Source organism: Pleurodeles waltl, chromosome 1_1, assembly GCF_031143425.1.
Source record: "Pleurodeles waltl isolate 20211129_DDA chromosome 1_1, aPleWal1.hap1.20221129, whole genome shotgun sequence".
Lineage (NCBI taxonomy): Eukaryota > Metazoa > Chordata > Amphibia > Caudata > Salamandridae > Pleurodeles > Pleurodeles waltl.
In genome coordinates this window covers 664,745,010-664,767,642 of record NC_090436.1, presented here as the reverse complement: position 1 = coordinate 664,767,642, position 22,633 = coordinate 664,745,010, and the positions used below count along the sequence as shown (strand labels likewise).

Here is a 22,633-nt window from a genome sequence, read left to right as displayed (position 1 = left end):
AAAATGAGGGCCATAGTGTGGTTTGGCTGCACAGGTAAAGGTACATTGGAAATTAAAGTGGACAAACTTTTTCTCATTGCCACCCAATAATAGAATCGGCAGTCAAGAAGTGACCATCCCTACTTAATAGTTTCAGAAATGTAATTGCTTGGCGGTCACGTTTGTAGCCCCAGATTAAACTGCAGATTGCGGAGTCCAGCTGGTGGAAAAAAGCATTAGAGACAAGTAGCAGCATTGATCGGAACAGATATAAGAAATTAAGTAAAATATTGATTTCCACCGTGTTGTACCTGCCACTAGTGATATGGGTAGCCAGTTCCAGTTACTCCTTGTGGCAGTGCAGACTTTCAGAATGGGTTAATACTTGATTTTTACTATTTCAGCTACATTGCTTATTAGTCTAACTCCAAGATATACAGTGCCAACGACAATGTTAGTGTCTTTCCAGGCTGAATTTTAATTCATAATATCGGAGTCTTGGAAACGCTTGAGTGATATGATACCCGTACATTAATCCAAATCGTTTTATAGCCCTTTTCCATTACTGTCAACTCTCTGTCAGAAAAAAATCTATTGGTGTATACTGCTACTTTAATTTGGAATGTGTTAAACTCGACAAGCTGTATAGTATTAGAGATTATGATGCATTGAACATGGGGCTTCACATACAGAGAAAATAATAGAGGGGATAAAGGTCAGTCTTTCCCTTTTGCCCCTACTGAGCGAAATAAGATCTGCTATCATCCTGATAGACACAATTCTGGAACTTGAGACTATGTGGATCCATACCAAGACACAGTTCTGGAACTTGAGACTATATGGATCCATACCAAGACTGTAATAAATACCGGACCATGACTGATCCATGCTTTGACAGATGCCTTTTGAGCCTTGATGCTGCAGTATTTTTGTAATACTTGAGCAGCATCAAATAATGATATTGCAATATTTATATGTGCAGTAATATCTCTGCCAGTATAAAGCAGTGTTAATCTTCGATACTGTGCTAAGCCTATCTCTCCGTACCGGCCCAATGGGATCAGGCTATGGTGTTCAAATGACTCCTCCCCACTGTGATTACAACTGGTATGCTTCATCATAGAGTCCTCAACCTTGGTAGCCAAGGGACCTTTTGGTTATTGGGTGGGATCCTAGACTTAAAATAGTGTAGGGTGTCCTGAGAGTTCATTTTATTTTCAAATGACACTCTGATCGATTTAAAAACCAATGGGGGGATCCATTAAGAAAATTAGTATCCTCTGAATCCCCGGGTCAACATGTTTGAGTCGCCACCCAATCCTTCACCGGGCTAGTGAGCTTTCGTCAGGACCTCACAATGATCTTGTTAATATCCTGTTTGTGTGCATTCACTTATAAAACATCCATTCATCATACTATGATCGCATTTCTTTATTAACGTCCTATTTAGAGCTCCTTGAGGGTAAGGAGGCAGGTGGACCATGTAGCCAAACGTTCATCAAAGGTCTCTCTTCCCAGCTGTGACCTATTTCCCCTTTCCCTGGACACCCTAAACGATTTTAATTCTTGGATCCCACCCAATAATCAAGGACCCCCCTTGGCTACCAATGTTGAGCCCATCCATAGTCACTACATATCTGGATAAGAACTCTATGATGAAGCATGCCATTTGGATTCCCATTGGGTGAGAGTCCTTTTAACACCTTGGGTGGGTATAGAGGAATATGCTTAGAAATGTAGGGGTTCCCTCCTGTTGTTTTTGAGTGGTGAGATGTTGGGGAAGCTGAGCAAGCCCTGTATCACTTCTCACTCCCTCCTCTTTGGAATGTAACTGTTCCAATGCTGACTTCTCTATAACTTAGGTAATCTTGTCACCAGTATGTTAGAATACATTTTAGCATCTGCAGTAATCAATGAGATAGGTTGGTATGATCCCTTCCCGTCAGCTGGTTTGCTCCTCTTTAGGTAATGGCTATATTAACAAGATCCCATGAGGTAGGAATATCTTTTTCATCATACATAGCATTTATAACTTCCAGAAATAGTGATGCCAGGATGTCCTGATAAGCTTTTTAGAATTGTATTGATATGAGGTCTTCTCTGGTGTTTTCCCACCATGTAAGCTGTTACTAGTGTATAATAACTCCTCAAGAGTTACTGCTGTTTCCAAACAGAAAGAGTCCTCAGATGCTAGCACACCCAATGGGATACTTTCAAGGTATAGGGACAATATCCCCTTCTGAGCCTTTATCTTTATTGCTATATAGTGCTTTATAATTGTTGCAAAAATGTTTAAATATTGTGGTGTACCATTGACTAATTGTGCATTGTCGCTTCTGATTTGCTTAGTACCATTGACAGCAGAATTGTGTTTAAGCTTGTAGGCCAGCATATGCCTGACAGGCTGGCTGTGTTCAAATATGCAAGAGTGATTTTGTAGCAATGCTGCTTGAGCTTTCCCCTTAAGCCGTCTTTGATACTCTTGCACAACAGCTTGGGAGACTGACATAATGTTTTGTGATCCTGCTGATTTTGTGGTAATGGCATTTGTATGCTCACATTCTAGCAGATAAATTTGCACCTTTAGCTTACAAAAATACAAACTGCCTATCATTATTTTCCTATGGAAGAGTGCCACCTCTAATGACTGCCTTTTATCCATCCTCGACCATTGTTATTGATGTAGTGTTTAAATTATACCTAACATGTTTCTGGATCTCCCGCCCATTAAATTCCATAAACTCATCCTCTCTTAGTAATGATCTGAGAAATGTCCATTGCTCAATGTTCCTTGAATTTCTCACAATATAAAAAATAAATCAATATGAGAGTATTGTCTATCAAGACATGAATAATAATTATACCAGGTTTATTGTAGATGCTCACCCAACTTTTAGCCCTAGCACAGCCATCATCTTCGTAATTGTGCTCTAATATTTCTCATACGATCCAGTGCTTTTGCATTAGCAGCATCAATTTCCTGATTTAAGGTGCAATTAAAATCTCTACAAAGTATTTAAGGGCCTGTAACCGGGTTGCTTCCAATTGGTTACTTGCGCCGACACCAGACCGGCCGAAAGGTGCCCCGGGGGCACATCTGTTTTCGTTGATGACGTTGACTGTTGTAGAAACCCGGATATCTGGGTTTCTACCAACACAAAAGATGGACTACAGCCTCGTGCAAAAGCAGAAGGAGGAGAGACGGAAGCTCCCACGGAGGAGACAGCAAGTCTGGAAGGACTCGAAGGGCAACCAGCAGAAGGATGCGAAGGAGGAGACCCAGACCCGACGGCACGGGCCTCGGGCACAGGGGGGGGACGAGTAGAATTAAACAAGACCAGACCGTGGACTGGAGGAACGACTGTCGCCCTGAACTGTTTTTTTTTTCCCCCTCCTTATTGTGTCCGGTTGTTGAGGTTTGTCCTTGGGTTTTCTTTTTGGTTGGGCGTTCTTTTTTTTCTTTTTACTAAAACCCACCAGGAGGACTGTGAAGTCAACAGTCCTCCTATATGTACCAATTTCTTTTTCATTACTGAATGCTAAAGAGCACGTCACGACTGGGCGAAAGCTTGTATTCTGGTACCGGTTACCCCGACACCCCTCCCTGCCAATTTGTAAAGAGAAGAAGAACCACGGCACATCGCAGATATGTGGAAATTTCAATTTATTCCTCTGTGTTGTCTCAGGGAACACATCATCCAACCCAATAATACACAGTGGGCATGGTGTCAAAAAGCCAATATCAATCTCATGTTCGAAGAAAAACAACAGCTGACACATGTTTCGGCAAACTTGACTTTTTCAAGGCTCCAACTTGTGGAAGTATCAAGTTGTACTGTTAAATTCTAAAAGCCAATGATGATTAGAAAATTGCATAACATGAATTACAGAGAAAATCCAACGACCATGATAAGCCTCTGCAGAGAATCAGCGAGTTTCCTTTCCAATTTAGCGGCGTCGCATCTGCCACACTGCACCTTCCACTTCTAATCTTAATTAAAGAACCCCAGTATATCCGACTTACCTCTCCTTTCTTTTTCCGTTCCCTTCCACGTCCATCTCCAACGCCGTTGACCTCTGCTTCTCCTGGAACGAAGGAGACCACATCCTTGGGGCAGGCCAGCTGAAAAGAGGAGAAAAGAACGTGTGAACAATTAAAGGGAGGCAGTCTTGGGAAACAGAGCAGCAAACCGGGAAAGAGACTGGTAATTGACCAAAGAGACTGAACAAAAAAAAACACAGACAAGAGAAAATAAAGGCACCAATTTAGAAATATCTCGACTCATTGAAGTTCTGTTCTCATAGCGCCATGCCTGCACCTCCTACAGGGCCCTCCCATCAAACCACATCTAGTGCTAACTTGCTACTTATTGTCTGGCCATCTTTATTTGGGCCACACACTGTACAGATAGTAAACATACATCGTTATAGACTATTTGTGCCATGGATCACTTCACCTGTATATCATATAGTGTGCATGTTGCTAGAAATGCTTTAGATCTTACTAAATTAGCAATAACTCTAAATGAGGCTGCCTGTGAAGTGAAGACTACTACATTCAATGTGAGCTGTCACAGCATTGCTCAGTTCCTTTATGCGATGTGTCTCTTGTATGCATACAACAAAGTGCTTATATTCTGCTGTCTCTTTGTGGCTCACATTTCATTTACCACAGTTATTGAGCCCCATTATGCTCAATAGGCCATGTTTGTTTTTTGTTTTGTTTTTTAAATATATATATATATATAGTTTTTTTTTTTGTTTTTTTTTTTTAATTAAGTATACAGTTGGACAAATAAAAATCCATGGCCCATTCACCTTAATTTACAGTGAGAGAGAAAAAACAAAATAACTGGCCTCAATACATAGTATCCATGACCACAACAAAAAAAAGCCCATCGAGGTAGGTGCAGGAAAACAGAGAAACGCTTGTCAACAGTACTGCAAAACTAAGCCACACAATTACATAGAAGCACCTTGAACAACTACATCATGGTTTGGGATTAGGAAGGAAAATAAGCTCCAAAAGAAGTTCATTGTGCAGAGTTCCCCTCTGCAATATGAAAAAATAATGGTGTTTACTTAGATACAGGTGTCACTTATCAGGGGCATATTGCTTATGGGTTGGTGGTCCTTGGCACCATGTGTACTTACCAGATCATAAAGCGGAGATGGGTCAGTTGGTGGGAATAGATCAATTACCCCAGTCCAGATGAGACAGGTACGAGCTCAAGATGGAGTCAAAGATGTGCAGTTGGTCATGAAGTTGATAAATTAGGCGTTCATAGGAGGCCATTACTGCCACTGCCATGCTCCAGGCCTGTAGGGTCAGTGGTGCTGACAATTTACAACGGCGGAGTATGCACAGTTTCATTGTTGCCAGCGCAGCAGCCAACCAGTGTCATCTGTGATTGTCCAAATCAGAGTCCGGTGGGATGAGATGGAGTATAGCCAGCTCTACAAAAGGGCAGAGGGCAAGGTCACTGGATAAAAGTAGGGCGTCCCAGACTTCGTTCCAATATGGTTGAGTGAAATGACATGGCCAAAGAATGTGAATAATGATACCTCCAGGGTCATGGCATCTCCAGCAGACATGGTCATACCTGTGCAAAACAGTTTGTCCCGGGTCCAGTGCCAACCATGGATTATTTTAAAATAACTGAATTTCAGTCAGGATTCACTTGTGTGTAGCAAGGATGGACCAGGTCTTGTCTGTTGGAGTCTTAGACAAATTGGGACGCCAGCGATTCAGCAGGGCCTGGGAGGTTGGTTTTGAGTAAAGCGTGGTTATCAACAAGTCATAGAGTCCTGAGACCAATTTCCTGGACGCTGCCCGTTTTTGCAAATGTAGTGTGGAGTCCTGTATTCCATGCTGCCTACGGCGAAGAACCACTATGATGCAAATCTGCAACTGATGGTATTAGAGGAGGTGCCGTTCTGTATGTGAAATTAGTCTTGCAGTCCTTGAAAGGTTTTTACCTGTCCTGTCGTCAAAACATGATACAACTCTAGTATACCTTTTCGCTTCCAGGAAGCCCATTTGAAAGGAGCGCCATCAATTAACAGCCCAGCATTGTCGGAAATGGGTGCTTGGAGATGAACGAGGTCATCTAAACGAAGAGGAAGATGTGTTTTCTTCCAGATGTGTAAAGTAAAAAGTATCATTGGGTTGTTCAAGGAGCCCTGAGGGAGGCATCGCAGATAGAGCAAATGGAGGCCTGTTGGGCTTTGGCAAAGGTCAGTTTCAAGAGTTAACCAGTCCAGCAAAAAGTAGTACGCCAGAAGCGAAAGGTGTTGGGCATAATGGTGTATAGAGATGTTGAGGAGTTTCAGACCATAGTTGTTATCTGCATATAGTTTAGGCATGGCCAAGCGAGGTTTGGACTCTAGGCTGACGTAGAATTTAACCAGTCTGTGAGGCAGAGTAGAATGAGAAGGCCCGTGACCGGCAGCAAGCCCAATGCATAGTTGGAGCTAGGGGCCACTACCATATTAATTGTTTGTATCTGTCCAGGAGCCATAGGTGCCATGCACTCCATTTCTCAAAATTAAATAGGCCATTTTTAAAGGCAAGAATATATTAATCCCATTCCCTCTTAGTGCTTTGTATAACTAGTATTGTCATCTGCTACCTTCACAAATGTTTTCCAGCCTTTCAACCCTTCATCTTCCAAGACCTTCCCCAGTGCTTCCCCACCTATCCTGCTGTGAGCTTCATAAATGGGCCCTTTATCCATTGAAGTGGTGAGGAAGGAATCAGCAACTCCCTCTTTTTGTAGAATGCACTGTTGTGTCTTGCAACAAGAAGTATTACAGGTCAAATTATGTTCATGGAGCCCAAAATTATTCTGATTTTATATATACAATTTGGAAAGTTGAAACATAACACTGCAAGTACAATTTATTGACATAGTTCTCTTGTTGCTTCCCTTAATTTCTGCACCTAGCATTTGCACATTTCTGACTTCCAGTATCACTATCAACTTGCCTTGCTACAAAACTAAGAGGCTGGATTATTGAACCACTTAAGCTTGTCCACCTGAATTTTTCAGTTCAAGAAACAGGCATCTCATAGTTTTGCACCTTTGTGTCGTCTCAAGGGCCATTTCCCGAAGGTAGCCCCAATCACTGATTTAAACAGTCTCTGGATTTGGGCATTTGCAAGTGTGTCTGCTTTTATTCTGCAGTCAGGGAAGCAAACGTATAGAGTAGAATGCAGTTCCCCAAATTTAGATTTTTCGAAATTGAACACAATGAGCTTAAATTATCATATGGCCATGTCTGATTTTCTGCATTTTCAGGTAAGCCAGTAAATTATAAATACAGTTGTCTTGAATGGGTGACAAGGTCTTTGCTTTTCTCTGGAGCTTTTTCCATGTTGTCAAGCTTTCATCATATCTAGATTTGCAGGTATCCTCAACAGAATCTATTTTTTCAACTTCTGCTAATTATATTGAAAAGTTATTTTGTTGACCTCTTCAAGCTTTTTGTGCTTATGTCACATTTCACAGTATGTAATTTGCTGAATCAGCTGCATTAGGGCCGATACAGAGCGTGTTTCTGATACTTTGTTTGTGAGAAGCTGACATAGAGAGCTTGTACTTAATAGCCAGTTCAACTTGCTGGACCATTGATCCCAGTCTTTGAGTCTTACCCGGTGCTAATGCTGATTTCATGATTAGGAAGACCTCTGTTCATGTTGATTGTAAACAAAGACTTCTTGTTCTCCTTTATTTCAGGTTCCAAAGAATAGTCAGTGAAGTCTGCCTGTATAGTCAAATCCCTTTTAGATGCCTGGGGTTACTCAGCATGAGTCTCCGTTTCTCCAGGCTTTAAAGAATGATGCAGTGAAACTAAGTGAGGGTTTTAAAATCACTTTGGATATAGCTTATCCCAGTTTGCCTTTCTTCACGATCAGCAAACTTTTACAACGCATGGTCTGACTTTGAGGGGCAAATGAGGTCCTAACAGACAGAAACTGTAAAAGCATGAAGTCAGAAAAGTGTGCTTGTGCAATTCATCTAAGAAAGTGTCTTAAACACTGTTACTTATCTTCTCTAGGACAGAATAAGCATACTCCCTAGTCGTGCAGTAGACCGAGGCAGGAAACCTTTTTTTTGACAGCACAATACTGCTGGATGCGGAACTGTATGTGACATTTTCTTAGTCTGTGCAGTAAGTGGGATGGGAGGTACACAAGATTGTTTCTGAGGTCACATTGTTAAATAAATAAATAAATATATGGCCTTTTATTTTCCTGATGTCTATTTTTATATAAGTCGCAAATCATGTAAATCAGTGTATATTCTGCTACCGCTGTGTAAATTTGTAATTTGAAGAAGTTTGAATGGTTTTCTTTTTTTTTTTTGGCCTGAATGTAAACTGAAGGAAAATATTTAAAATGTGAAATTCAGCATTCTGTCTGTCTGGTGGCCTGAAGTTATGATGATTCTCGGTTGCCGAAATAACATGTTTCATGGCGTATATGACATAAATTAACTAAAAGGCATATAAGCAAATGTGGTGTTTGTACTTCTCAGAGAGAAGAGCTTTTTGTTCTCTTCTATGTCCCCATGAGTATTTCTAACAACACAGTGTTTCTTTGGCTTTGCAGGATTTTGTTTAATTACTCTGCCATTATGGAAATCTTGAATCATAAAATAAACAAAAAAGCTAAACGTAATATACAGTCACCTGAAAGAGTAGAGTGTGTATTCTTAAGCAAATCTCCCCTAAGTCTTCTAGTTTAGTTGCCTGCAGTATGGAAAACATTCTTTACAACTGACATTTTGTGGTTTCCTCTTTGAACAATCCCATACCCAGAATGCTATCTGCATGATACTTTCTGCTTTCAGCTTGAATTTTGTTTTATGTAGTGAAACTTTTTACAGTGCAGAAGAATGTTGATTTTTTTCAACTGTAGAACAATAGCTTGCTACTCTAGCCGACATATCATCTTTAAACTATTATTGTGGCTACCATTTCGTCTGATTTCTTAAACAGAATAGGTTCATAATTTCATTATGCAAAACCATGATGTGGCCTAGTGTTGTATATTACATATAGTTAGGAGTCAAATCAGAGCCATTGATGTTGAAGGGCCCGTAAAATTATCAGTAAGGCTGTTTTTTAAGTTGTGTTGCTGTATTCACCTGAACCTCATAAGTGATGTATATCATGCTTTCATATTCGCATTTACTTCAGGTCATCACTATTCTCGGTCATTATTCCTAAAATTTAATTTGTTACTCTTTAGGTATCTGCAACGCACCGTGAAACATCCAACATTGTTGCAAGATCCTGATTTGAGACAATTCTTGGAAAGCTCTGAGGTAAATTTATCTCTTTGTTCAATGTTTAAATATCAGATTCAGGGCTGTGACCTCCAAGGTTTGGAGCCTCAGGATGAAAATAGGTACCAACATTTTAGTCTTTCTGGTCAGTGTGTCTACAGTAATAGTCAATTCTGTTGGCTACTCCTACCTGCAGATTCCTACCCGTTTTGAATATCCCAGGCATCAGACTGAATTTGGACATTTTTCAACAGCTCTCCATGGCCCTGACTCCACTTCGGCGCTGGAAGTGGTGTTCCTGTGAGATCACTGGATAAATAAAGCACACCTGTCGGGTGCTAACATCTGTTCCCTTTTTTCCCACCATCATTGTGAATTCGAAGCGCGAACATACTCAGGAAATTGTCAATTAAAATTAATTTTTCAGATAAAGTTCTATTTTTTCAGACTATGTCTCTCCCAAAGCTTTCTAACTGCGGAGTGTTTGTGTAGGACAGAGTCAATCACAGAACCTCATGTAAGTTTGTGGTGCTTAAGGTCCGACCAGGACATGAAGGCTTGTGGCTCTTTTTGCTGTATGCACCCCAAGGCCATTAAGGGGAGGGAGACGAGATGCATATGGCCAAAGCGAGGGATGAAAGCTAGGATGATGAGAGTCCAGGTAAAGGACACCAGAGAAGCCACCATTGATGAAGTCTTCAAAGAAGTAGTATGAAATGAAGTGTCTCAGACCACTCATCGGCTTTATCTGCCATCCTCTGTCTTCCTGAATAACTGTTCTCTTCAGAAAACCGATTGTCATGTGGTTTCTGAAAGCCCTCACAAACAAGTTCTGTCCGTCACTCTTTGTAATGCCTCAGTTGGACCTAAAGCTTGTTCTCTTGGTTTTAGTGTGTTCCCCATTTGAACCATTATAAAGTTACCATTTGTGACTGCTTACATTTAAAACCGTTTTTTCATTGCCATCACATCAGCAGAGTGAGTTGCAGACATTAAGGGCCTCATTACAAGTCTGGCAGTCACTAGACGCTAGACTCGCGGATGGACTGCCGCAAATGCAACAGTTCGAGCTCCACAATATAACCCTGGTGGTTGGGCTGCCAGGGAACCACCAGCTCCCCCAGGATGTCTGGGGGTGGTGGCGGTCCTAATCCACCAGGGCAACGCTGCCCTGGGGATTACGACCCCCTTCTCTGCCATTGGTGAACAGGTGCAGGGGGGCCCCTACACTGCCGATGCTCTTGACAGCATCATTGCAATGTTTACTGCCTGCTATTGAGGCTCGTGGAGGGTGACTTTGCACCCCCCTTTTAAATAAATTATATTTGGCGCCAGGATGGGGTCCATTAAGGCTTGCAGAGTGCGTTGTGCAGCCGCCCTCCACTTACATGTCAGCCCCAGGAGGTTGGCCCCTCCTCCTGTGGCCAAAAAAGGCACGTGGAGCGGTGCTGCACACTCTCCTCCCCTCTCCTCTATAATTGTTCTCTGCCCTGGGGAATGGGGTCCCCGAGGTCTTTGTAAGGTGGACACACTGAGCTGGCTTAGAACACCTGGCTCCTGTGGGACATCTTTGGTGCCTCATGCCCTGAGGTGCAATCCAAATATTGGGGACACTAGTGAGACAGTCGCCCTGGATTGTTGCAGATGTGTTGGAGTTAACCACACTTTGAGGGGACAATGTGCAAATATGAGGTCTGCCCACATACACTACAGAGAGGCGCTTCGGGTACAATAAGGAAGTCTGCACAGATACAAAACAAGCTAGTTTTTGACCAGAAGAAACCCGTGGAGCGCATAGTCGCGAATCATGACCGAGGATGACATTGCAGCTAATTCAAACTCTATTGGGGAAAATATGACAATACTCTTGGAACTTAAAAATAGTTTAAGGCCGATTGACAATAAAATTGATGCAGTGACTTCACATTTAGATCATCTTTAATAGAGGATAGGCAGAACGCTTATCTTAGTGGAGTTGAACATTGCATTTTCAATATAAAGGATTATGTTGCAGCCTGGAATGCAAGTGCAAAAAGTGGAAAAGCTGGTTGCTGCCGTTGCGTCCAAGAACAAAGACTTGGAAGGCGCAGTCACACTGAAACAACCTACAGAGCATGAGACTTGCCAAAAAAAACAGCATGAACAATCCTGTTACATATGCTGAGAATTTAACTGATTTGTTTGGCAGATCCAGCTTCTCTGAGGTGTTCTTGGTTAAGCAGACGCTCGAGTCATTGGGACCTCGATCTCCAACTGTAGCACCCCACACCATACTTATCGACATTGCAATGTCACACTCATATTTGCCTGAGAGAAGGGACCGCAACAACATCAAGGGGCAATGACGCATACCACCACAACCTGGCAGTGTAGGAAGTGAGACGCAAGTTCAAGGAAACAAAGTGCATCCTCCGACTAAGAATTATCCTGCTAAGTTAAAGATTGTTCTGCCCGGAAAGGCACAATTTTTTTCAAGGTTGCCAATGCAACCTCCACATGTTGGGAATTGGATGCAACAGACAGTGCAAGGTCTTGACCAGAGCGCATCAGAGAAATATTCTACAAAGATCCAGAAGGATGCCTTGCACCCATATGTTTGAGAGACTTTCTGGTTGTATAGTGGATTGCTGGGTGACTTGTGGCTTTATTTGATGAATACGCTACGTAGATGTAATTAATTTTAAAAACAATCTCTCTGCTTTACTGCTTTATACCAAATATGTGGCCTGAGTCTGCCCTAATGAACTGGTATCTGACTCCTTCCCGATAGGCAGGAAAATGAGACAGGGCTGTCTTCCTCTTCTTTTTGTGTTGCCAGTGGATCCCCTAGTCAGACAGATCCCCTAGCCATACATGTACACAAGGGCCGCTCACAGAGGGGGCTACACTTCTGAGACAGGGAGTTTGCTTAGGTCCATATATGCGGATGACATTTTCTGTTTGCAAGAGAGACAGCATGCAGCCTCACACAGTTGATACATGAAATAATAAACTTCAGTGGATACTCCATTATCAAAACAAACTGGATCAAAACTGAATTGTTCCCGCTTAAATCTACTATTTCGGCTGCTTAAGTGTACTATTCTGGCACTGTGGGAGTTCCCCACCTCTTGGGTTGGTGAATCGAATAAATATCTTGGCATACATATTCATCATGACACTGAAGCCGTGACTCGATTATGGTCCAGTAATGGAGTGGCTGTCCAGTCGTGTAAAAATATTACAGAGGCTACCATTATCTTTTGCAGGTTGACTAGCCCTTATCAAAATGATAGTCATACCTGTGTTACATTACTTGTTCTCCAACATTCTCATCCTGTTGCATCTTTTTTTCCCAGAAATTTAAAAACCACCCTGACACAACTCATATGGAGAAGTGGTGATTTTGAAGTGCCCGACTTAGTGATACTATCTAGTAGATCAGGCGCATTACACTAGATATTGGTATCTTCCTGATAGACAGCTCCCGTAACTTACACATGAAAGGAAGCAGAAGCTGCTGTGGAGCGGGCTGCCCATGAGAGTTGGTGGGGTCCGAGGAATGGTGATTTACACAGGAGACGCAGACCAGCCTGTGGTGGCCTCCTGGAATGCCGAATCCTCAGGCTGGCGCAGAGCCTACCCGCCTAGAGGAGGATCACTGGCAGCAGAGAACGCTGCCTGCACGGACACCGCATTTATTTTAAGGGGGAAAGCGGGTCTGAAAAACCCTGCCCGCCCTCCAATTTTCTCTGCCGCAGGGCCGAGTGATCCTATTTTGCTGCTCAGTGGTCTGCTTTGCTGCACGCCTACTGCAGAGTCGGCCGACTTCTTGGACCTGGTGCGGAAGAGATGAGGACTGGCCAGAGTGGCAGATTGCCACGGCCTCCACGTGCCAGAGCTGAGAGGTGTGGGGGGTCACCCTGCCCAAGAGGGCTGATTGCGGTGAGTATTGTGACGACCAGGCCTCATTGAGCCCTAGATAATGGTGAGGAGAAGGGGAGGACCCTGCCAGGGGGAACAAGAAGATAAGACACCCACCGGCGCTACAGTGGGAAAATGCCAGATGGGACCCCCTCTGGAGAGTCAGCACCCTATGAAGTTGGGAGAAGCCCCAATCCTACAAAACTAAACAGCGACGGGTGGGACGGGGGCCTCCCTCACCCCTAGTCACATCTGACACCTGCAGAGACCCAGCGGACATTAAGCCTTAGACTGCCCGGTGAGTGGATTCTTTGGAGGGGAGTGTGCTGATGCTGTACGCTGCTGACCTGGGTTCCGCACTGTGATATTCACTATCAGGAGGGAGACCAGGCTCCAAAAAGGGTGGGGGACATTCATTGCTCTGGTTGTGGATATAGTGTGAGAGAAGAGGACCACCCTGCCAGGATATGTGGTGCCTGGTTGGTGCGGCGACAGAGGGGTGACCCCCAACCCCCCCCCCCCCCCCCCCCCACACGCAGTGGAAGAGCATTAAGGGCGGAACTTATGGCAGCTATACAGTGATTTTGTGTTGTACTGGAACGAAAGATCGAGACAGTGGCCCTGGAGGTAAACCTTCTCCGTGCCGACCTCTGGAAAGTGTCGGACAGGGTCCATGTGACGGAGGGATCCATAACAGAACTGCAGTTGGTTACCGTTGTGGCTAAAACTGTGACCATGGAGGCTGTGTGGAGGTTGCAGAGGGGAGGCTGCGAAGTAATAACTTGAGCCCGTTGTGGTTTCCTGAATGGGTGGAGGGGGCACAGATGGAAACATCTGTGGAAAACTGGATCGAGAGGTGCTACCTCATTACATTTTGTTTTTGCCGTGGAGCGGGCACATTGAGTGCTGGTGGTCCATCCCCGGCCGGGGGCTCCCCTGAGGGCCATAGGCATGTATCCTAAACTACAGAGATAGAGAATGTATTCTTGGCGTGGCCCGGGAAACAGACAGCCCTTGTTTTGAGAATCATAAGAGATCTATTTACCAAGACTACCACAAGGTGCAAGGCAACCGAAAAAGCTTTCTAGACGTCAAAAGCAAACCACGCATGATGGAGCTCTGATATATGGTGTTATATCCAGCCTGCCTTTGAGTGATTTCGGGGGCGGGGGGGTCCCACTTCTTTGAATCTTCAGAGGAGGTGAGGCTGCAGCTAGAGATGTGGGACAAGGTACCTCAAGACAGTAGGGGTACATGGAAAGCGAAAGTCCACTCCGACCACGGGGCTCTTGGTCCAAACTGTAGGTCCCAGGAAAGACCAACGGAGCATTATGCCCAGGGCCTGAGCATTCAAGACTCTGGGCGTATTGTGGTGCAGGAGTACATCCCCATGGTGTGGGCCTCCCCGGAGACACTGGATAGTCCGTACAATGCAGAACTGACCCCAGGATTGACCGCAACAACAGAGGATCCTAGCACATGATGGGGGTAGGGGAGATACCCCCAGCGGCAGTTGTTGATGTTATATGCCTGTTTCTCGCTACTCTTTACTTCTAAATATTTTTTCTAACCTACAGGGGTGCAAATATTCCTGCTATGAGGAGGTGTAGTTGTATGGTGAAGCTGTTCATTATGACCATTGAAGCAGCAAATAATGTACACTTCAGCATATTCCATGACGGTATGGGGTGGTTGGGAGCCCTTCCCACATTAGTGGTAGGAGCTTATTAGGGGGTAGGATAAGGCTGTTAATCCTGACAGCATTCAGATTTATGGGCAGACGGTACTGCTGTTTGTTCTAGTTATGCTGTTTATCTGGGGTGGAGGGGGAGAGGGTTGCTAACTATTCCTTTTTTCGTTTGTTTATTGCTGAGGTTTGTCATTTTGCGTGGATGGGGGCGGATATAGCCGACTTCTTTGATGGAGTAGTACTCCAACCAATCTGCTTCAGGGGTGGGAGGGGCGCAGGCATTAACATGGGTTACAGGCGACCAAGGCTGAGGGAGTACTTTTTATTACCTGGAATATCCGAGGCCCCCAGACTACATGAAACGATAGAGCCAACTCATATCTTAGACGTCACAGAATCCAGATAGGCTGTCTACAGGAGAATCACCTTATGAGCACAGAGGTGCAAAAGCTAGCTAAAAAGTAGAGCGGGCAACTGTTTTCCGCAACATACTCCTGATATGCCACAGGAGTGGCGATACGAGTGGCCCCGGGGGTACCGTTTTGCCACACCTATAGTGAAGCCGATATAGAAGGGTGTTACGTCCTCCAAGGCACACTAGATGGTAAGGCCATTACTATACTGAACACTTACGGTCCCAGTATAGATAATGGGCAATTCTACTTTACAATACAAGGGATATTGTAAGATAGTATAGGAGCACCCATTGTGTGGGCAGGCAACTTCAGTTGTATATTAGATGGAGATTGGGATTGGCACCCACCAAAACAAGACGCTAAACCCAGAATGACGAACTCACTAACACAAGTCATGCAAAATTTGGGGATGCTCAATACCTGGTGCGTTTTAAACACATGGATATACCTGTCAGTCACTGACCCATTCCACATACAACCGCTTTGACAACTGCTTGTTGTGGGTCTTGATGCCGGGCATTATGAGAGGTGGAACACTTTGGCAGATAGTGCTGCGAGCGGAGATTAGAAACACTACACAGGGATGAAGCGACCTTAGCCACTACTGGACGTGAGGTGATGCAAACTAAATGAGATCTACTAGGACTGTGGGTTTCCCTAGACAGGCATACTCTCAACTCCTACAGACATGGACTGCACAGAGAGGGGGCTAAGTTGGGCCAGCTACTGGCATGGATACTGCAACAGGTGCAAAATATTCGCCCCATTTTGCGAATCAGAGACTTCAGGGTAGGGATGGCTCAGTGCCATGACATACTGACAGACCTGGTGTCCCACTTCCGTACTGTGTATGGGGAGCATGGGTAGGTCAATCCCGCAGTGACAGATTTTTCACAGAAGTGGACCAGGCTCGTATATTACCCTGGAGGAGCTGCAGGCAGCACTCCGGGACTTGACCAGAGATAAGGTCCCCAGGGGTGATGGCATTCCAGACTAATTTTATCAGGCATACTCAGATGCCCTGGGGAAAAAATTGTTACAGGTTTTTGCAGAGTGATGTGACTTTGGAACCTTGACCCCAACAAGGGTGTTATTAACATTTTACTGAAGCCATGGAGGGCACCCTGAGGACCCTTCCTCCTACAGGCTCACCCCTCTGATTAATTCTGATGTAAAAACCCTTTGTAAAGTATTGGCAGCACGGCCCCGCAGTGAGCTGTCCGTACTCTGGTCCATGAGGACCAATGTGGTTTTATGCCCTCTCGGATCACGAATTTTAATCTGTGATGCTTAACACACATTCTGCATGAGATGGTGGGGTCAGAACAAGACCTTGCCCTCGTGTTGTTAGTTAAAGAAGGCATTTGGCATGGTGAGCTGGAACTGTCTGATGAGAATGTTCTGGGAGATGGGCTTTGGCCCAGTCTTCCAGAAATGGGTAAGTTTATTATGCACAAGGCCTGTCTCTCATGTCAAGGTGGGCGGTGACATTTCCTACGCCTGCTCAATTGAGTGGGGCACCCAACAGGGCTGCCCTCTCTCGCCATTATTATTTGCCCTGGTGCCCAAGCACAGAGAATTGGAGATCTGGGGCTTAAGAGTGAGCGGGACCAATCATGTCATCTTATTGTATGCTGACAATGCACTGGCGTGCATCCATTCCCCTGTGGAAGCCGTACCTATATTAATGCAACTTCTGGAGACATTTAGCCTTGTGTCAGGCCTCTCAATAAATCTTTGAAAAACACTAGTGTTCCCTTTGGGGCGACTGTCTCGGATAACTCGGGGCCAATTACCAGACATGGGAATCAAATGGGAATCAGAGAGCCTCTGATTCCTAGTTATGATCACCAGAACACCAATGGAGCACCAACGTCTTAATGTTGGCAGGGTACTACAAGGGCTTGCTAAATCGATCGACTTCTGGAATACACTCTTCTTATCTCTTATGGGGGTGGGGGTGGGGGCAGCAGTCGCACAGTGGCAAAAATGGTCTTCCTTCCCAGATGTCTTTACCTCATACAAAATGCAATCTTCCAGTTAAAAGAAAAATTCTATCAGACACTAGATAGCCTACTCATTTCACTGGTGTGGGCAGGGAAAAATAGCATGGTCGCCCCTGACAGTATTAAAAAGGGACTTGCTAGAAGAGGGGGACGTCTAGCTCACACAGATATACGGTTCTACTATTAAGCAGCACACCTTCAGCACGCTACCAGGTGGCTTACCGAAGGTAATAACTGGGAGAAATGCCTCATACAGGGAGCAATAAGAGATGACACATTGCCACACCTTTTGCTGAGGGGAGGTCGAGCAGACACCCTGAAACACTATCTGATCAGACAGACAGCACACTTATGGGAGACTGTGTTAAAAAAGGTACTGCGTAGAGCTCCCTTCGATAGAGACTTACCCCTTTGGGAAATGGAGAGCTTTCAGTCCATTGACAAGGACATGTCCATGAAGAGGTGGAGAAAGGGTGGATGTTTTTTTACGGCGATCTCTATCCCAGGGAAGCTTTAATCCCATTTCGGGAAGCACAGGCAACGTTTGAGGTAGGACACATGGGCATTTTCTACACTATGCCAAACTGGACAATACTGCAAAAGAACTATGGCACACACACCCAATAGCCCATACACCTTCACAAACGCTATGGGGGGGTTGTTCCAATGGGGAGGAGGCAGACACCTTATTTCCCTGTTCCACAAAGCGCTCTGGGTGAGCCAAACAAACCAGGAATTCAAAGTGAGAGCGGAATGGGAGGCAGATCTGTGAGAACTAATTGCTGATTGACTGGGAACAGGTGTATAGCCTTGTAAAATCGGTCTCCTGCAATAACAGATTCAAATTACTTCAGTTTAACTTCCTGCATCATACATGTATAACACCAGCCAGACTCATTCATATTGATCCAAATAGGAGGCAGGATGTGCCCGCTGAGGGGAGAAGGGAGCCACTTTCCTGCATTTGGCATGTAATTGTGTGAGGGTACATGAATTCTGGGAAATGGTAATACCCTGCATTTCTAAAGCTGGAGGGACTGATATCCCTATGAAACTGGTGCATGCTTGTTGGGTGGGTGGTGGACGATAGCTTAAAGGGATGCAAGATCTCTTATAAGCTCCTACAGCTGCCATTACTTCTGACAAAGTGTAGAACAGCATTTGGATGGATGGGACCCCGTTCTCCTAGTGAGATACTATGGGTAAAGGATGTATTGGAATGGGAGGTCACTGAGGATCAGCACATGAGGCTCTCTCTTACAGATAAGGTTGAAAGGGGTCTGGTGACCTGGGGTGGGACACTGGACTCATTCAATGAACATAGAAACGATGACACTGACTCGGATTCTGGGAATTCAGAGCTTTGAGGAAATGTAACCTCACCCCATATAAGAAAAAAATAATTTCCGAGTGCAGACTATCTGGATTTCAGGCTTGTATAACCTGTTTACTGTCTCGACAAATGTACTGATTATATGTGCCTGAATTGTTGCTGACTCTGCCCCCCTTTTAAGGTCGAGCATAGAAAGCGTGCATGCGCTGTCTGCAAGACTTGTTCTATTTAGTCTAGGGCTTTAACCGTGGCCACTACTACCATATTTTTCTAAATGTCCGTCCTTTGTGTGCTTAGTTCCCTCCCAGGCGAATGCACTAAAAGAACATTTTTGTTGGCCGTCACACTACGTTCACGCCTCCTCCTTTACGGCATGTCATGGCCCATCCTCACTCCTCCCGTCTGGGCATTGCAACCGTAGTGTTCTTTTTTTAGTTGTCCATAGCAATGTGTTCACAACACACCAGTGAAAACACACCATAGTTTCAGGTTTCGTTTGTGATGGCGCTTTGTTCTTGGATATCTCTCTACATCTCTCTCTACCTTCCTCTCTATCTCTACCTCTCTACACCTGTACCTATAAGGTAACTCTCTCTCTACTTATACCTCTCTCTGTATCTCTACTCCTCTCTCTATACCTCTACCCTCTCTCTACCTCTACCTCTCTACTGCTACACCTCTACCTCTCTACCGCTACACCTCTACCTTCCTCTCTCTACCTCTACCCCTCTCTCAACCTCTACACCTTTACCTCTATACCCTTACCGCCCTGTGCCTCTCTACCTCTCTTTACCTCTACCTCCTTCACTGCCTCTATCTCAACCTCTCTACACTTCTACCTATACCTCTACCTCTCTCAACACTTCTACTTCTCTCTACATCAATCCCTCTCTCTACCTCTCGACCTCTACACCTCTATCTCTCTGTCTAAACCTCGACCACCTCTCTCTAGCTGTACCCCTTCCTCTCTCTTTACCTCTATACCTCTACAGCTCTCTCTAACTCTACCCCTCTACCCCTCTCTACCTCTACTTTTCTACCTCTACCTAACCCTCTCTATCCACCTCTGCCCCTCGCTCTCTACCGCTACACCTCTCTCTCTCTCTCTCTCTTTCTCTGCCCCCCACCCCCAAGGCGCTAATTGATTCTGACATAGCGGGCGATTGTATCTCATTCAGAAAGCATATTGGTAGTCTAATACAAGGGGCTGGCTAATGCTCTGAACATAGCCCCCAACAGACCTTTAATATTTTCGATGTATGTGAGTACTGTGTCACACCCATATCTAGGGGTGATTTTTCACTTGTAGTGGCAATGCGAGATGCTAAACAATAACACAATAGAAACACAAAAATAGTGCATTCACATCCAAAATGCGAGAGCTATTATCTATGCCAGTGCTTGTTCTCTCTGCTTTATAATTCTGATGCCTATTGCACTTTTTGTTTGTTGATAAATAAAAAAATGCATAAATAAAGGTTTAAAAAAAATATATATATATGTTCGATGGCATGTGTAGCTGCAGATACACATGCTGTGCACAGTCCGCCGTCTGGTGTTGGGCTCGGAGTGTTACAAGTTGTTTTTCTTCGAAGAAGTGTTTTCGAGTCACGAGACCGAGGGACTCCTCCTACTTCGGTTCCATTGCGCATGGGCGTCGACTCCATCTTAGATTGTTTTTTTTCCGCCATCGGGTTCGGACGTGTTCCTTTTCGCTCCGTGTTTCGGGTCGGAAAGTTAGTTAGAATCTTGGAAAAAATCGTCGGTATTGTTTGCGTTCGGTATCGGGTTAGTTAGAGCAAATCGACACCGAATTTTGAAGAGCTCCGGTGGCCCTTCGGGGTTTTTTCGATCCCTCGTCGGCCCGGCCACGTGCGACTTCAAGGCTCATGGAACAGACCCCATTCCGTTTCTGCCCAAAATGCCATCACAAGAATCCGTATACGGATCACCATATGGTCTGTAACTTGTGCTTGTCCCCCGAGCACAAAGAGGATACTTGTGAAGCCTGTCGAGCGTTTCGGTCGAGGAAGACACTGAGAGACCGAAGAGCCAGGAGACTACAAATGGCGTCCACGCCGACAGGTCAAGATCGTTTCGAGGAGGAAGAAGAAACTTTCTCTGTCCGCGAGTCGGATTCGGAAGAACTCAACGCCGAAGAAACAACCAAAACCGTGAGTAAGACGTCGAAAATCAATACTCACGAGAAGTCTACAAAAGCCCAGGGGACGCCACCGCCAACAGGCCATGGCTTAACCCGAAAAATAGGTGACCCATCCAAGGCACCGAAAAAGGGCATGCTGGTGTCGAAGTCATCCGACTCCGGTCGAGATACCGCCACACAGCAACCTCGGAGCCGAGACGGTGGCTCCGAGAAAATTCGGCACAGAGACAGCAGCACCGAAGAATTTCGGCACAGAGACACGCCGAGAACAAAGAAGGTTTCTTTGGAGCCTAAAAAGACTTCCGAAAAGGTTTCGGTTCCGAAACAGCCAGCCTCTGAGCCGAAAACTATTTCCTATACAGAGGAACAAGGATTAACCTCCCAATTACATCGATTTGGAGAGGAGCTTCAATCTGCAGAGCCTGACTACACACAAAGAAGGCTTCATATTCATGAGGACACAGGGAAGATAACTACTCTTCCCCCAATCAAAATAAAAAGGAAACTTGCCTTTCAACAAAAGGACAAGCAACCACAGGCAAAGGTGGCAAGGAAAACAACCCCACCACCGTCTCCACCACCATCAATACATGCATCACCGGCAACAACTCCACCACTGATGCACTCACCAGATCATACCACGATGAGTCAGGATGATCCCGATGCATGGGACCTCTACGATGCTCCAGTGTCTGACAATAGCCCAGACTCTTATCCTACAAAACCGTCACCACCTGAGGACAGTATATCCTATACACAGGTGGTCGCAAGGGCAGCCGAGTTCCACAATGTGTCCTTACATTCAGAACCAATTGAGGATGACTTTCTCTTTAACACCCTATCCTCCACCCATAGCCAATATCAAAGCCTTCCCATGCTCCCAGGAATGCTAAGACATTCAAAACAAATATTTCAGGATCCAGTTAAAGGCAGAGCCGTAACTCCAAGGGTGGAGAAAAAATATAAGCCACCGCCCACTGATCCAATATTTATTACAACACAACTAACGCCAGACTCAGTAGTTGTGGGGGTAGCTCGTAAGAGAGCCAACTCTCATACCTCAGGCGACGCACCACCTCCAGACAAGGAGAGCCGCAAATTTGATGCGGCGGGAAAAAGGGTTGCAGCACAAGCAGCAAATCAGTGGCGTATCGCCAATTCACAAGCACTTTTGGCAAGATACGACAGGGCTCATTGGGATGAAATGCAACATTTCATCGAACACTTACCCAAAGAGTTGCAAAAAAGAGCGCAACAGGTGGTGGAAGAGGGACAAAGTATCTCAAATAATCAGATACGGTCTTCCATGGATGCAGCAGATACAGCTGCAAGAACAATAAACACTGCAGTCACAATACGGAGGCACGCATGGCTGCGCACTTCTGGGTTCAAACCGGAGATCCAGCAGGCTGTGCTCAATATGCCGTTTAATGAACAGCAATTGTTTGGGCCGGAGGTAGACACTGCCATCGAAAAACTCAAGAAGGACACTGATACAGCCAAAGCCAAAGCCAGAGCCAGAGCAGAGGCACATTTCGGAAAACACCTTTTAGGGGAGGGTTTCGAGGTCAACCTACAGAAGCCACAACCTCACAAACAAGACCTACCTACCAGGGCCAATATCAGAGGGGAGGTTTTCGGGGACAATTTAGAGGGGGCCAATTCCCAAAAACTCGAGGAAAATTCCAGGGCCCCAAAACCCCTCAAAATAAGCAGTGACTCACAAGTCACACCCCCCCATCACATAACTCCTGGTGGGGGGAAGACTAAGCCAATTTTACAAACTTTGGGAGGAAATAACAACAGACACTTGGGTCTTAGCAATTATCCAGCATGGTTATTGCATAGA

At 45.0% G+C, this 22,633-nt stretch overlaps 1 protein-coding gene across 2 annotated transcripts in view; it reads left to right on the top strand.

The window, feature by feature from the left end:
* The window catches only part of SNX2 (sorting nexin 2), a 298,179-nt gene that overhangs the window by 206,494 nt on the left and 69,052 nt on the right, over positions 1–22,633 (top strand). For both annotated transcript variants that reach the window (XM_069226951.1, XM_069226942.1), the window contains one exon: positions 9,236–9,311. In XM_069226951.1, coding sequence (XP_069083052.1) covers positions 9,236–9,311 — 76 coding nt within the window. The remainder of the gene's footprint in view (positions 1–9,235; positions 9,312–22,633) is intronic.